The sequence below is a fragment of the Triticum aestivum genome, chromosome 1A (assembly GCF_018294505.1).
Source record: "Triticum aestivum cultivar Chinese Spring chromosome 1A, IWGSC CS RefSeq v2.1, whole genome shotgun sequence".
NCBI lineage: Eukaryota > Viridiplantae > Streptophyta > Magnoliopsida > Poales > Poaceae > Triticum > Triticum aestivum.
Window position 1 is genome coordinate 260,621,320 of NC_057794.1, and position 16,206 is coordinate 260,637,525.

The 16,206-nt window shown below is 46.9% G+C and overlaps 2 protein-coding genes across 3 annotated transcripts; both read left to right on the top strand.

Annotated features, from left to right (window-relative positions):
* The first annotated feature begins 4,011 nt into the window (after window positions 1-4,011).
* On the top strand, window positions 4,012-9,599 carry LOC123045132 (heterogeneous nuclear ribonucleoprotein 1). 2 transcript variants are annotated; one of them, XR_006421091.1, is made up of 5 exons: window positions 4,012-4,377; window positions 4,560-5,833; window positions 6,683-6,867; window positions 9,137-9,218; window positions 9,308-9,599. XR_006421091.1 is itself a non-coding variant. In XM_044468076.1 (2 exons), the coding sequence occupies exons 1-2, from the start codon at window positions 4,156-4,158 to the stop codon at window positions 5,700-5,702; spliced, it is 1,365 nt and encodes a 454-aa protein (XP_044324011.1). In that variant the 5' UTR covers window positions 4,012-4,155; the 3' UTR covers window positions 5,703-6,148. The 2 variants fall into 2 exon arrangements, 1 of the variants encoding a protein (XP_044324011.1); XM_044468076.1 differs by lacking the exons at window positions 6,683-6,867; window positions 9,137-9,218; window positions 9,308-9,599 and having other exon boundaries at window positions 4,560-6,148.
* A 1,553-nt stretch (window positions 9,600-11,152) lies between these two features.
* Window positions 11,153-14,879, top strand: LOC123117041 (protein unc-13 homolog). The gene is made up of 5 exons (XM_044537917.1): window positions 11,153-11,799; window positions 11,906-12,778; window positions 12,887-13,336; window positions 13,411-13,597; window positions 13,688-14,879. The coding sequence occupies exons 1-5, from the start codon at window positions 11,287-11,289 to the stop codon at window positions 14,638-14,640; spliced, it is 2,976 nt and encodes a 991-aa protein (XP_044393852.1). The 5' UTR covers window positions 11,153-11,286; the 3' UTR covers window positions 14,641-14,879.
* Window positions 14,880-16,206: the final 1,327 nt, after the last annotated feature.

A 16,206-nucleotide genomic window follows, 5' to 3' on the forward strand; every position in this document is an offset into this window, starting at 1 on the left:
AGCGGACCTCAAGTCAAAATGATCATACCATGCCTATTCTATATTAGGCCCATGACCAAAAAGATATTAAATAATGAAGGAAATATGCCCTAGAGGCAATAATAAAGTTGTTATTTATATTTCCTTATATCATGACAAATGTTTATTATTCATGCTAGAATTGTATTAGCTGGAAACTTAGTACATGTGTGAATACATAGATAAACAGAGTGTCCCTGGTATTGCCTCTACTAGACTAGCTCGTTAATCAAAGATGGTTAAGTATCCTGACCATAGACATGTGTTGTCATTTGATGACCAGGATCACATCATTAGAGAATGATGTGATGGACAAGACCCATCCGTTAGCTTAGAATAATGATCATTTAGTTTTATTGCTATTGCTTTCTTCATGACTTATACATGTTCCTCTGACTATGAGATTATGCAACTCCCGAATACCGGAGGAACACCTTGTGTGCTATCAAACGTCACAACGTAACTGAGTGATTATAAAGATGCTCTACAGGTGTCTCTGATGGTGTTTGTTGAGTTGTCATAGATCGAGATTAGAATTTGTCACTCCGAGTATCGGAGAGGTATCTCTGGGCCCTCTCGGTAATGCACATCACTATAAGCCTTGCAAGCAATGTGATTAATGAGTTAGTTACGGGATGATGCATTACAATCGAGTAAAGAGACTTGCTGGTAACGAGATTGAACTAGGTATGATGATACCGACGATTGAATCTTCGGCAAGTAACATACCGATGACAAAGGAAATAACGTATGTTGTTATGCGGTTTGACCGATAAAGATTTTCATGGAATATGTAGGAGACAATATGAGCATCCAGATTCCACTATTGGTTATTGACCGGAGATATGTCTTGGTCATGTCTACATAGTTCTCGAACCAGTAGGGTCCGCACGCTTAACGTTCAATGACGATTTGTATTATGAGTTATGTGATTTGATGACCGAAGTTTGTTCGGAGTCCCGGATGAGATCACGGACATGACGAGGAGTCTCGAAATGGTCGAGAGGTAAAGATTCATATATTGGAAGGTTACATTCGGACACCGGAATGGTTTCTGGAAGTTTCGGAGTACCGAAGGTTACCGGACCCCCCCGGGAAGTAGCGAGCCTTAGTGGAAAGGAGAGGAGGGCCGCAAGGGAGGCTGCGCCCCCCCATGGCTAGTCCGAATTGGGCTAGGGAGGGGGCGGCGCCCCCCTATTTCCTTCTCCCTTCCTCCTCCTTCCCTCTCCCCCTCTCTTGGAAAGGAAGGGGACTCCAACTAGGATTGGGAATCCTAGTTGGACTCCCCTATGGCGCGCGCTCCCCTATGGCCAGCCTCCTCCTCCCCCTCCTTTATATACGTGGGCAGGGGGCACCCCAAAGCACACCATACAATCTCTTAGCCGTGTGCGGTGCCCCCTCCACAGTTTACCACCTCAGTCATATCGTCCTAGTGCTTAGGCGAAGCCCCGCACCGGTAACTACATCATCAATGTCGCCACGCTGTCGTGCTGACGGAACTCTCCCTCGTCCTCAACTGGATCAAGAGCTCAAGGGATGTCATCGTGTTGAACGTGTGCTGAACACGGAGGTGCCGTACGTTCGGTGCTAGGATCGGTTGGATCGTGAAGATGTTCGACTACATCAACCGCGTTACTAAACACTTCCGCTTTTGGTCTATGAGGGTACGTGGACACACTCTCCCCTCTCGTTGCCATGCATCTCCTAGATAGATCTTGCGTGATCGTAGGATTTTTTTTGAAACACTGCGTTTCCCAACAAACAAACCTATGTTAAAATATTCAAATGTGCAAAAGACAATCATCTGGACTATCCATCATGTATCCGGCCGAATTATCAAGGACAAGATCTGGGTGTACCAGAAGGTCCTGAGGGGAAGCTGGACTGAAGCCAGCCATCTGGTTTCCATCGGTCGACGGAATTGTCCGAGCACTTCCAAGTGGACAATCCGAGATGAATTGTGGGTATTCCAGAACACTTTCAAGGGAAGTTGGGTAGTCTTTAGATTTTTCAGGGCCTCCTTGAGTGGTTTGACTATGTGGGCCCAATGTGGACGAGTTGTTTGGCCCGTGACTTATGCATTGCTATCTGTTCCCAGCTCGACTGAGGCTTCTCTACAGAGTCAGCGACCGGACTTCCCGGGCCAATTTAGGTCGGACTATCCGGGCCAATTTAGGCCGAACTGTCCGGCTATAAGTTTTCTACAAGAAAAAAACTAGTTTGCTCCCAACTATATATATATTTCACTGACCTCTTAGTGAGTGGGCTAACCACTTCAAAGACACTTATCCAGATCTAAGAAAAGGTCCCCTCTCATCCCACTCCAAATCGAAGATTTCTTGATGGGTTGTTGAGAGATTTCACCCAAGCATAAATCCACTCATCATCTCACTTTTCGCCAAACCAATTTGTGTTGTGAGTAAGTTCCGAATTTTATGCTTTGTACCTATTACTCTCGGAGGTTGGAGACTCCCAGGGGGTAGGAGTTCTCAGTGAAGAGTCAAATTCGTGATTTACCATGTGAATTTGTGAAAGTTTAGAGTTCGTCTAAAGTTCTACCACTAAGATTATGAGAAACCCGTCCTGGTGATATATCAAGCAGAAGAAGGTGAGCTTTGTGGTGTTGGTGGAGCCTTCGTGGTTCCTCCCACCTCTCCAACGATGATTAGCTCCCATCCAAAGGATTGAACAACAGGATACATCTTGTCGCCGGTGTATTTATTTTACCCCAACCCTAGCTCATTTGACTTTGCAAACATCATATAGATTTTATATCTCACTGTAGCATTGTTTAGGCCACACTTTATATTCCACGAAACCTAAACTTGCTAATAATTGAAGTAAAATTTGTGTTTGTCCCTACACCTCCCTATATGCCCTTCCTTTGGTGTTTTTCTCCTTTCCCTATAAAGTTCCTATGCCACCCAATCTTCATATTTTTCGCCAACTCTTTTTTTTGGGATAAACTAGGTATTTGCTCGTGCATTTCTACAAGGTATAAATATTCTATTACATTAGCCCATATTTTTAGCCGTCCGTAATTTTGTCCGTTACTTTATTTTGTAATCACTTATTGACTTATCAAATAAACTATAAAGCTGTTTTCAAAGAATGATCAGAAAGAAGTATGAAATGTTGGACGAAGCACTCCACCTGGAAGGAAAAGAAACACTATTCTTTTTTGAAGTACTAGAGACTAAAGATTTTTAGTCTTATTTTTTGAAGGGAATTTTAGAGTCTTCTAATGAAGGCAACCCAACAGATGCAAAATACGGGAATCCTATCTCTACATTCCAAAAACATTAACTTAATCATGATGCAAAAATGCACACGTCATGAACCTTAAAGAGCCCGACGCTGCCCAGTGTATACGTGATTGCTCCGAATTAATTAATAAAACTAAAAAAACGATCCATCGACAATTCATAGCTCAGTTTGAGTTCATCTCCTCTCGGGTGAATAAGAAATTCGGAAAAATAGCAAAAGGATTTGAAAAAACCTGAATTAGTTTGACACCAAGGATGATTTGAATTTTCTAGGTGCTTGCAAAATTTGGCGCGTAGATTACATCCGGAGGAGCTCAGTCAAAAAGAAAAAAGAAAAAAGAAAATCAGAGTTCCAAAATGCCCAAGGTTGCTTGAGTTTTTGTTGTTTTTACCGAGCTCCTTATATGGCACCTAGAAACTTTGAGCATCTTTGGTGTCAAAAAGTTTAATATTTTGTTATTTTACCTTTTTAAGGCAATTTTTGTTATTTTACTCTACTAGTATTTGTTTTTGTGAGACAATATTTTAAAATATATTATTGTCCACGTACGGGAAGAGATCCACCGGTCCACGTGGATGTAAAGTTCGGCCCAAGTAGAGTAGCAACAAGAACACCCAAAAGCCCCTTATACGAGAAAAAGAACCCCGGAAAGCCCCAATGAGATACTATCAGAAACCCTACTACAGTACTGCTAGTACTACGCCCACCGATTCCCCGTGTCCCCCCGCAGGACCGCACCCCGCACGCGCCCTAAAATATCCCGAAGCCGAAATCCCCCAATTCCCCTCTCTCTCTCCCTCTCCCCATCGCCCCCCTCCCGCACCCGAGCGCGAGAGAATCCGAGGAGAGGAGCGGCGCAAGGAGGCGGTGATGGAGTCGGATCAGGGCAAGCTCTTCATCGGCGGCATCTCCTGGGAGACGACGGAGGAGAAGCTGCAGGAGCACTTCTCCAACTTCGGCGAGGTCTCCCAGGCCGCCGTCATGCGCGACAAGCTCACTGGCCGCCCGCGGGGCTTCGGCTTCGTAGTCTACGCCGACCCCGCCGCCGTCGACGCCGCCCTCCAGGAGCCCCACACCCTCGACGGCCGCACGGTACCTACCCCCCCTCGCTTGGTCTCTTCACCCCACCCAAACCCTAGCGGTATATTCGCGTCGAATATTCGCTTCGGCCGCCTTCCGATCTACCCCGCTGCAGCGGCCTAGGGGTGTGCATATCTGGGACGAGGAGTAACTCATGCCTGGGCATCTCTCTTGTGCTTCTGTTGTCTCATCAGGTCGATGTGAAGCGGGCGCTCTCGCGGGAGGAGCAGCAGGCTACCAAGGCGGTGAACCCTAGCGCAGGAAGGAACGCTGGAGGTGGTGGCGGCGGCGGCGGCGGCGGCGGCGATGCCGGTGGTGCTAGGACAAAGAAGATTTTTGTGGGCGGACTGCCCTCCAGTCTGACAGATGAGGAGTTCCGGCAGTACTTCCAGACCTTCGGGGCTGTCACCGATGTTGTGGTGATGTATGACCAGACAACACAGCGTCCCCGGGGCTTCGGCTTCATTACCTTTGACTCGGAGGATGCGGTTGACCGTGTGCTGCACAAAACCTTCCACGATCTTGGAGGGAAGATGGTAGAGGTGAAGCGTGCTCTGCCCCGAGAGGCGAATCCTGGCTCTGGCGGCGGCGGCCGTTCCATGGGAGGTGGGGGTTTTCATAGTAACAATGGACCCAACTCCAATGCTAGCAGCTATGATGGCAGAGGCGATGCTAGCAGATATGGGCAGGCGCAGCAAGGCAGTGGTGGCTACCCAGGTTATGGTGCTGGAGCTTATGGCAGTGCTCCAACTGGGTATGGATATGGGCACACCAATCCTGGAACTACATATGGAAATTATGGGTCTGCAGGGTATGGAGCTGTTCCTGCTGCGTATGCTGGGGCTTATGGCAATCCAAGTGCTGCTGCTTCCGGTTACCAGGGTGGCCCTCCAGGCGCTAATAGAGGACCCTGGGGCAGTCAAGCTCCGTCTGGTTATGGCACTGGGGGTTATGCTGGCAATGCAGGCTATGGTGCATGGAATAGCTCTTCTGCTGGTGGGAATGCACCCACTAGTCAGGCACCTGGTGCAGCTGCAGGTTATGGAAACCAGGGCTATGGTTATGGTGGATATGGAGGAGATGCATCATATGGTAATCATGGAGGGTATGGTGCTTATGGTGGCCGGGGAGATGGTGCTGGAAATCCTGCTACTGGTGCAGCCTCTGGGTATGGTGCTGCTGGATATGGAAGTGGGAATGGAAACTCTGGATATCCAAATGCGTGGACTGATCCTTCACAAGGCGGGGGATTTGGTGGTGCAGTCAATGGAGCTTCTGAGGGCCAATCAAATTATGGCAGTGGTTATGGTGGTATGCAGCCTAGGGTTGCTCAGTAGAAGAGGCTGTTATAATGTTCATGGTGTGAACCAGTGCATTTGGGCAGCATATGTATTATTGCGGTATTCTGGCTTTGCTCTCGTCTTCCTGAAGGCCATCCATTCTGCCGGTTAAATCAGTATTTCTCCTGGTTGGAATGCTTGATCCTTTCGTGGCTTAACTAGAACTTAAGTCAATAAGTAGCTATTATGTCGAGTAGCTGTATCTTCATAATGCTTTATTTATGTTTAGCTTATCCTTTGGTGTGCTTTGTCATGAGTGGAGTTTCAGGTTGCTTTATCTCTAGTTTAAAGCTAGAGTAGCTTCACTGCTTATGGACCAAATTATCTAGTTGTATCTCTATTCTACAGAATCATATATTCGTGTTTGACTGTAGTATTTATGCTGGATACTCTCTCCCTATTGTGGTTAAGTCTGAAACGTTGATCGCTGGCGGTTGTGTTCATCTCTGGTCCCTTGCTTTGCTTTAGCTCACCTTGGAGTTAAGGTGTTACTTTTATTCTTCAAATTTGACGGTTTGCAACAGATGCTAGTCCCGAAACTATGCACTGATAGAGGCTTGGTACTGTAGCTGCTTCAAACGGACGGTCAAGTATAGTCTGCTTCTTTATGTAACTGGAATGTGACATCCTATTTGTACATTCTTTTTTGAGAAACATTGTTCGTATGCATGATGAAGCTGTGAATATGTTTCAGGGTTAGCATCTGATGTTTGGTATGTAGATGGATTAAACAGGCATAGTAGAGGGAACTGATTAGCCCTTCAAGCCTTTTGGTCTTAAATTTTGATAGTACATATGCAGTGATAAAGAGCTTACTAGCAGCAAGATGGTAGCATCAACTTCTAAGGTAGTGTAGATCCCAAAAAACAGTGATGCTACATGATGAATGATGTACAGGTAGAAACCCTAGAGTACAGTAGCGAGGCATTTGGCAAGTAAAATAATTGTCCTTCCTCCTTCGTTTCGTTTCTGTACAGGTTGCATGTGACGCCATTCCGTGTAAAGCATGTCCAAGTGAGGGTGAAAATGATATTGGAAATCTGCTGATTTTGCTTGATGAGCTGATGAGAAGTTGCGATTTGAAGCATTGGCACAGAATGCAAGCTACTTGCTTTTTATGTGCTTCATGTTCTTGAGGATCTTGCTGTGCTGCAAGGTGGTGGTACGTGGAAACGAAGATTCATTGCCTTTCAGTTTTGTTTGGAAAATCGTTTCGACATGGTTTTTGTCCTAGTTGGAGATGATACCTTGGTTCCTGCCCGGTAGATTTGGTATATCCTGATAAAGAAGTTAACTAATTCACCCTGTGAATCACTGAAGTCAAGCCTTGTCAATTTTAGCCCGCAATATCTTCTCAAAATGTCTAGGTTAACCTTGATGATAAATAAAAAAATATCTACTCCCTCTGATATGGAAGGAGTAGATTTTAGAAATAATTTCGACAAGCTTACACTTGAATATTTATTTACTTTTGTCATCATACATATAAGATAGTAAAACTAATTGTGAAATATGCTCTAAAAAAAGGAGCAAAACACCATGGTGCTACCAGCGATAGCAATGGTTTTGACACGATAATTTTTCTACTGAAGTCACTGCCCTATCGTGTTTTGAACACAAGATCAAAGTGATTGAATGATCGTTCCCTTAGACAGAAGATTTAACATTATTCACTCCACTTTGTCCTTTTTTGTTGTTGAGAAAACCAGGATTTATTGTAACACACTACATCACACATCCTAAATGGTTAAGCGTTTGATACGTTCCATGCCCTGATTTTTTTTGTGAATAGAAAAAAAATAGGGTGTGTCTAGGGCACATCTAGATGTGCCCTAGTTATTGCACATCTAAGTGAGTGAATCAAGTAGAAAGAAAAAAGTTAGAAAGAAAAAGAAAATATTCATACGAATCTCAACGTAAGATCAATGATATAGGACTTAGATGTGCAATACTTATGGCACATCTAGATGTGCTTTAACAAAACTGAAAAAAATAATATAATTTCATTTGGCTACTATATGCTGACATAAAAATCAGTGCTCATTAACTTGCTTCACCATGCCTTGCTCAGCTGCTGAATCCGTGAAGATGAAGATAATAAATAGCAAGCAGAGATTTTTTCCCTCTTTATATACATATAATGATATTTTAGCCTAGTTATTGGTTAATCTGTAGTTTTTTTTACTTCAACCATAATAGCGTGCAAATCTAAATTTAGTCATTGCGTGTATTTAGTGCATCATTGCATTTATAGGTTAATGTTAGTGTCTAGAGGCTTCCTTGTCGGTATGCATATAATGCCTACAACATGTGGTAAAGCATATTGTAACTATGGTACGTGTACGCCTTTGTATGGAAGCTTTGTTGCTTTATTAGGCTTGCACATGTTCCATTCAGTTATAACAAATGGAATGGTCTGCTTGTGATCGCTAACACTTTTACTCACATAATATACAAGTGCCAATAATGTGTGATGTATCACATAATAGCAGAGTCATCACTATTTTTTCTAATGGAGTAAATAACAGCCTTATCAGAACCAGCATAACACCATCTAATTTATGAATCACATAGCTTTTTAAACATGAATGTAGTAATTAATATAACTAGATCAGAGCCCTTGCACAATTTGGTCTTTAAAGCCATGGTTGACTAACACGATTTAGGCTTGGCTTGTGAGCGTTTAGCACCAAATATGACATCCACATGACCTGGTTTAAGCGCCTAAAGTTAATTTGCCTGCATTTTGTGGCAAAACTGTACTTGTTAGTGGATTTGCTCTGGATAAAAACAGATTTATTCTGGAGGATGGTGGGGCAATTTTTTTTTTGAAGAAATTGTATCATAAGTTGTACATTATTTTTGTGGGTGTACTGGGATAATATATTTGCATTATCTCTTTCAGTAATCAAGCATAATGCCGAGTCTCTGCAATGTACCCCGTCTGTTCACAAATATAAGATGTATCGGATATTTCAATATGGACTGAAATGAGTGAACAAACACACTAAAATGTGTCTATACATCCGATTCACAAAAAAGTTGAATATCTTGTATTTATGAAGGGAGGGTGTATTTTTTTTTTATAAAAGCAAAGAATTAACTTGCATAAGTGCATCCTGTGTTAGGATTAACTTGATTGAAATCTTAAAATACTGAATGATCGGTGATGTAATTTCATGTTTGCTTCAAAACGAGGCATCGAAGATGTGAATAACTCTGGAAAACTAGAGATGCCACCTTTTCTCATGTATTTTTCCCTCAAGAAAAGGTTGTACGAAAATACTGATTGATTTCTCTGAATCTTTCCGATGTTCATTTGCATTTTACTGAAAATGTGTATAAGTCTTAAGTTGCTGTATTTTGAGGGGTCAATTAATGTTTGAAATTGGCTACATCCTGCCTCCTGCCTGACATATGCTGCTGGACAGGTGCATTGACCCAAAAGTACATTAAGCTGGAGACGTGAAGTTTTCACTTGTCACATATATAAAGTAACACGAGACTTTGGAGGTTTGCCCGACTCTGCTAGGATCTCTTTGGGAGTGAATTATGCTATGAACCAATTCCCACCAAATTTGGTTTATTTTCTTGAAATGCAGATCGCTGCTTGACCCCAGACGAGCTCTATCCAGAACAAACAACAATTCTCTCATGGATCGACTGAAATATGAGTCTGATTTACTGTCAAAGATGGAAGGTTGCGTGACTTGATGGTATTATTATGCTAGTATATCTGTGATGTCATTTGGAAAGCTGTGCTGTCATTTTATCTCCAATGTATTTTGGACACTTCGCAATAGTCTAAGCCAACTATTGCAGTGATTCTTTCCTCAAAAAAAAAAAAACTACTGCAGTGATTCAGCTGAAAAATTCAAGTTTTAAGTTTGAAAACTGAAGTCGCAGTGAAATGTATACATCAGTGAAAGTGCTGTAGGGGTGAACCATAGGCACCAACGTTGCTAAAAAATGCAGACCAAACAGATAGTTTCTAGGTTAGCTTCTTATTGCCCAGGGTGGGTCTCACAAAAACGAAAAGTTATCATCCCACGATTATTGAAGTTGCCATTGTATTGAAATCAAAGTTGTCATTGTGTAGATGTCAAAATTGCCACGTGATAATTTTTAATACAATACTTAAAAAGAAAAATAGGTGCCAATTTTGGAAACAATTTTCTTTATCGACTTAGTTTTGAACATCTTGTCGAAACAATGTCGAAGACAGGATAATAGTCTGAGTAGCGGCTTGAGAGGTACTAAATCAAATCAAAGTTTCCGAAATAGTAGCATATAAAAAAGCGTCGGCGCTATTGCCTTTGTCACTTGTATAAGTCGGGGCTATATTCCAGCGAAAATACAAAGGTGCATATGGGTGCGTGCGCACTCACATGAATAGTATATTTATAAAAAATATTAGAAAAATTAAAAATTTCTGAAATTTTACGGTATGAAACTTAGTCGATCATTCTACTCACGTGTGAAGTTTCATGATGTATTAGCCCCCATGGTATTCTTAGAGGGTGTTTGTTTCCAGAGACTTATTGGTTTAGGACTTAAAAAAGTCCCTATAAGTCCCATCTAAACCAAACATGAGGGACTTATAGGGACTTAAAATGGGTATTTGAGACTTATGAAATAAGACTTAAGAAGAGTCTTATAGGGACTTATAGTTGTAATATGGTTTTATAGGAACTTATAAGTCCCAGGAACCAAACAGATAGGGACTTTTTAAGGACTTATAAGTTGGGACTAAAAAAAGTCCTAAGACTTATAAACCAAACAGGGCCTTAGTAAATGCAATCCTATTATTCATTAAACAATGTTTATTAATATAGCTTCAATTTTGTCAATTTTGCCTAGATTACCATATACTTCCTCCGTCCGAAAATACTTGTCATCAAATGAATAAAAAGGGATGTATCTACGTCTAGATATATCCCTTTTTATTCATTTTGATGACAACTATTTTCGGACGGAGGGAGTATGTGATTTCTTCATGAAACATATGCAAGTATACCAGTTGACTATGTATATTACAAAAATAAATTCAGTTTTTTTTTAATTTTATCTAGCATTTTTCAAATTTACCATTCATAAACGAGATTGCTAAGTTTCAGTCGACTAAGACTTAACGAATTCTCAGTCAATGCTATGTTTGTGAGATCTTACATTGAGATCCATGCAAATTTTTCTTTTAATTTTTCTTACTTCTTTTTATATATCGTGTCACTTGATTAAGACTTCCTTAAAACTCAGTCGACTGAAATCTAACTACATCCATTTCATAAAGGATGCGCACGCACCCATATTCACAAAAATCCGCGTCCTATATTCCGTTCCCTAAAAGATCACGTGCGAAACAACTTCTCTTGGTTCTCCTCGAATTGTGACACAGAAATAGTCCACCATCTATTTGGGCGTAGCTGCCTCAACCTTTCCGTCCCGTCCTTGCCTAGCCAGTTCTCTCGTGCCTCCATTGCGCGGCCGGGAGGGCGACGTCGCCAGCCAGCCAGCAGCGCTGCGAGCGACCTCGCTCGGCTCGGCCCGGCCCCGCCGACTGGAACGCACGGGAGACGTGACCATGGGCACGATGGGACACCACCAGCGGTCGCGCTCCGCCTCCGGGAGCCCCTCGGCGACGCGCTCATCAAACGCCACCGAGCTTGACTTCGCCGCGGTCGACCTAGAGTGCCCCTTCGGCGGCATCGATGCCCTCGGCGCCGTGGAGCTCCGCGAGACGGCGTACGAGATTTTCTTCATGTCCTGCCGCTCCTCCGGTGGCGCTGCAGCGTCGAGCCCCGGGGCGCGGGGCGGCGGCGCGTCGGAGGGGGAGGTGTCGTCACCGGTGGCCGGCGCGGGGGCGAGGGGCGGGAGCGCCGTCATGAGCAGCAAGGTGAAGAAGGCGCTGGGGCTCAAGCCGAGGCGGTCCGCGCCGACGATGGTGCGCACCTTGAGCCAGAATTCAGGCCCGGTCTCTCCCGGCCGAACACGGCGACCGATGACGTCGGCGGAGATCATGCGGCAACAGATGCGGGTGACCGAGCAGAGCGACGCGCGGCTCCGCCGAACGCTCATGCGCGCCGTCGTCGGACAGGTCCGGATGCGCACCCATGCATGCATGGCGATTTTCCCTCGCATCCATGCAATGCACGTGCCCCTGGTCGGTCGTGGAATTATCTATCCATTTATTATTTCCACAGGTTGGGAAGAAGCCTGATTCCATCGTCCTGCCATTGGAGCTACTTCGGCAGCTGAAGCCGTCCGAGTTCACCGACGACGAGGAGTACCACCAGTGGCAGTTCCGGCAGATCAAGCTCCTAGAGGCAGGCCTCCTCCTGCACCCGTCCCTCCCGCTCGACCGCCTCCACGCCGCCGTGCTCCGTTTCCGCGAGGTGATGCGGGCCACGGAGATCCGCGCCATCGACACGGGCAAGGGCTCCGACGCGATGCGGGTCCTGACCAACGCCGTGCACGCGCTCGCGTGGCGCCCCGGCAGCGGCAGCGACGCGTGCCACTGGGCCGACGGCTACCCGCTCAACGTGCTCCTCTACGTGTCCCTCCTCCGGACCGTCTTCGACCACAGGGAGCCCACCGTGGTGCTAGACGAGGTGGACGAGCTGCTAGAGCTCATCAAGAAGACGTGGCCGATCCTGGGCGTCGGTCGGGCGGTGCACAACGTGTGCTTCGCCTGGGTCTTCTTCCAGCAGTACGTGGTGACCGAGCAGGCCGAGCCGGACCTCGCGTCCGCGACTCTCGCCCTGCTCGCCGACGTGGCGGCCGACGCCAAGCAGGGGAGCCGCGAGTCCCAGTCCCGTGACCCGGTGTACGCCAAGGTGCTCCTCAGCGCGCTCGGCAAGATGCAGGAGTGGTCGGAGAAGCGGTTGCTGGACTACCACGAGAGGTACGAGAGAGGCACCGGCGGGACTGCCACGGAGGGCATGGAGATATTGCTGTCCTTGGCGCTTGCCGCAGGCAAGATCGTCGCCGACCGAGAATACGCGGGCACCGGGAACTTCACCGCCGACCGCGTCGACTACTACATCAGGTGTTCCATGAAGAACATCTTCACCAAAGTGAGCCCGTGCTTCATCACGTAGGAAAAACAAGAAACCATTAGCCCTACCATCAAGCTGTCGGACACAATTTGATATGATCGCCGGACATGATATATATGATTCCAGATACTCGAGAATGGCATGGGAGAGGCAGACCCTGCAAACGACCCCGGCGTGGTCCTGACGCGGCTGGCGAGGGAGACGGAGCAGCTGGCCATGTTCGAGCGCACCAACTTCAGCCCGCTGCTGAGGCGGTTGCACCCGGCCCCCATAGCGGTCGCCGCAGTCACCCTGCACGGCTGCTTCGGCGTGGTGCTGAGAGAGTACCTGGGCAAGGTCACCATCCTGACGGAGGAGCTCGTCCGCGTGCTCCACTCGGCGAATCGCCTGGAGAAGGCCCTGGCGCAGATGACCGCCGAGGACGCGGCGGACTGCGAGGACGACCGGGCAAGGGCCGTCGTCGGCGACATGGAGCCCTACGAGGTGGAGGCAGTGGTGATGAGCTTGCTCAAGGCTTGGATGGATGACAGGCTTCGGATCGGCAGCGACTGCCTCCTTAGAGCCAAAGAAACCGAGGTAATGAAGAACACTTCGATCTCTGGTGGATGAAGTGAAGCTGGAATTCGTAGAGCTTGACATTGTTTTTGTAGAGCTGGATTCCCAAGTCCAAGGAGGAGCCTTTCCCCGCGTCGGCAATAGAGTTGATGAGGCTGTCCAGGGCGACCATCGACGAGTTCTCTGACATTCCGGCCACCGCAAAAGACGACGTGGTTCAGGCGCTCGTCGACGGCCTCGACTCAATCTTTCAAGACTACATCTCCTTCGTCGCATCATGTGGTAAACGATCCGATCAAACTCAATCCCGTTAAATAAACTTAGCATGCCATGCCATCATCGATCGATAGACTTGCTTCAATCCAAATGCAGGGTCGAAGCAGACCTACGTCCCTCCCCTCCCGGCGCTGACGAGGTGCAACCAGGACTCGGGCTTCTTCCGGCTGTGGAAGAAGGCGGTGCTGCCGTCGTGCCAAGCGCCGGAGGCCAACCCGCGCGGCGGCGCCTCGCAGCACACCCCGCGGCCATCCATAAGCCGCGGCACGCAGCGCCTCTACGTCCGCCTCAACACGCTCCACTACGTCCTCACCCACCTCCAGGCCATCGAGGAGCCGCTCTCGTCACTCTCCTCTGCCTCCGGCGGTAACCGGGTGGCAACTTCCGTCAACTTCGACCGCACCCGCGCCGCGGCCCAGTCGGCGGTGTCCCACGTCGCCGAGGTGGCCGCATTCCGGCTCATCTTCCTCGACTCGCGCCACTCCTTCTACCAGGGCCTATACATCCGCAACGTCGTCGACACACGCATCCGGCCGGTGCTCCGCGCGCTGAAGCAGAACCTGTCGTTCCTCGTGTCCGTGCTCGTTGACCACGCGCAGCCAGTGGCTGTGCGGGAGGTGATGAAGGCCTCGTTCCAGGCGTTCCTGATGGTCCTCCTCGCCGGCGGCAACGACCGGACTTTCACTAGGGCGGACCACGGGATGGTGGAGGAGGACTTCCGGAGCCTGAAGCGCGCCTTCTGCACGTGCGGCGAGGGCCTGGTCCCCGAGGACGTGGTGGTGCAGGAGGCGGAGGCCGCAGAGGGCGTCGTTGAGCTCATGGCTCGGTCGACGGAGCATCTCATCACGGCGTTCGGCGCCGCCACGTCGGAGTCCATCGCGGGCGTGCGAGAATACGAGGACAGCGACGGGGGCACGACCCACGTACCGCCGACGAGGCAGTGGGGCCCTGCGGACCCAAACACCATCCTCCGCGTCTTGTGCCACCGCGACGACGAGGCCGCCAACCAGTTCTTGAAGCGCACGTTCCAGCTCGCCAAGCGGCGGTGATGTCGGCCAAATGCTCGAAGAATGAGTCTAGGTGCTACTATACTTTTTTAGTCCCATTACTGCAACAACAACAGTTGCGGCTACGTGGGCTGTATCTGTGCCAGCCCAAGTGAGCGGCCTATGTAATGCGTTCAGGTGTGAGTGTGCCTTGTTAAATAGCCGTTGCTAAAGCGTGAGGGTTGAGGATCCATGTACTGCCAAGTGCCAACTTCCCTAAAAAAAATGTACTATCAACTTCACTATCTCTGTTCCCGAGCAATGCTAGACCCACGTACAGTTACGTGAGGTTTTTACGCAAATGCTGATTTGGACGTAATTAATTGGTTTAGGATTAGTGGCTCGGGCCCACCTCAGTTAAAATCAGGAGGGAGGAGAGTATGTATGGAAGGGTACGTAAGATTATGTAGGATCTTTTCGTAGGTGTAGAATTATCGCTCTGTTCCCTACTCGGGACCTCTCTAATCGTCTTCCTCCACAAGTCACTCTATCCTTGTGTTCTATGAACCAAGACCTAGCTTGAAGCAGGAGAGTGCACCTGGTCGGTAGGTATCTACAACCAGTGACGGGGCCAGGAAAATCGAATGAGGTGGGCTAAGTGTTGCTAAGCCTTGTTGGGGAAGGACAATCCAACAGAATACATAATTTCAGCAGCAAAATGTCACTGTTCATGTTAATACTAGGCTTAAATCAATAATGTTAGGGGGCTAGGCCACTGCTGACACCCCTGTCTTTGCCAATGTCTACAACATTTTATCACATCCACTTGTTTCTTCCCATTTTTCTTCGGTTCATAAATTCCAGGCAAATGGCGTGGATCCTTCAGGAATCCACGCAAAACGCAACCATGTACCTCTGCTAGGGAGGAGTGAATTTCAAGTGAATCAATGGCGAAATCCGGCAAGCCCACGCTCCCGACGCACATGACGGCGGTGGAACTAACTTGGCAAAGCTACAACAGCTGGTTGCGGGCATCATCATACGGGATCCAAGCTTTTAAATCTAGGCCAATACGACCGATATATAGGCCGATATATCACTTTTGGGCCTCTACCGATATAAACATAACATATCATTTGGTAAATATCATTTTCCAACATATCATCCGATATGGACCGAAATATCGACCGATATGGCCGATATCTAGTCCGATATGTCCACCGGTATAGAACGATACGTAGATGACAACAATTCTTTATTACTCCCTTCGTACCTAAATATAAGTCTTTTTAGAGATTTCACTATAAACTACATAGACAGGTGTATACAGACATATTTTAAAGTGTAAATTCACTCATTTTGCTCCGTATGTAGTCCATAATGCAGTCTCTAAAAAGACTTATATTTAGGAACAGAGGAAGTAGAAAGCAATGAAATATGGTTATGCATTTACAATTTCATTATATATTATCAAAGTCATGCACAATGTTCCATACAAATGCATATATATTGTATTGTTTTTAATCATAGAGTAAGGATTTTGTGAATCTTTCCTCAGTAGTTTCTTTATCAACAAGTTAATAAACAAGGAATCTAAAAGTGTTATGTTAAAGCACTGACATCATACAT

What these genes read in the sequence shown, in the direction of transcription:
- LOC123117041 (XM_044537917.1), top strand. Translation starts at nt 11,287, where the DNA reads ATGGGCACGATGGGACACCACCAGCGGTCGCGCTCCGCCTCCGGGAGC. An exon ending in TGCGCGCCGTCGTCGGACAG is followed by an intron (nt 11,800 to 11,905) that starts GTCCGGATGCGC and finishes TTATTTCCACAG; the next exon opens with GTTGGGAAGAAGCCTGATTC. An exon ending in TGAAGAACATCTTCACCAAA is followed by an intron (nt 12,779 to 12,886) that starts GTGAGCCCGTGC and finishes ATATGATTCCAG; the next exon opens with ATACTCGAGAATGGCATGGG.
- LOC123045132 (XM_044468076.1), top strand. Translation starts at nt 4,156, where the DNA reads ATGGAGTCGGATCAGGGCAAGCTCTTCATCGGCGGCATCTCCTGGGAG. An exon ending in ACACCCTCGACGGCCGCACG is followed by an intron (nt 4,378 to 4,559) that starts GTACCTACCCCC and finishes TTGTCTCATCAG; the next exon opens with GTCGATGTGAAGCGGGCGCT.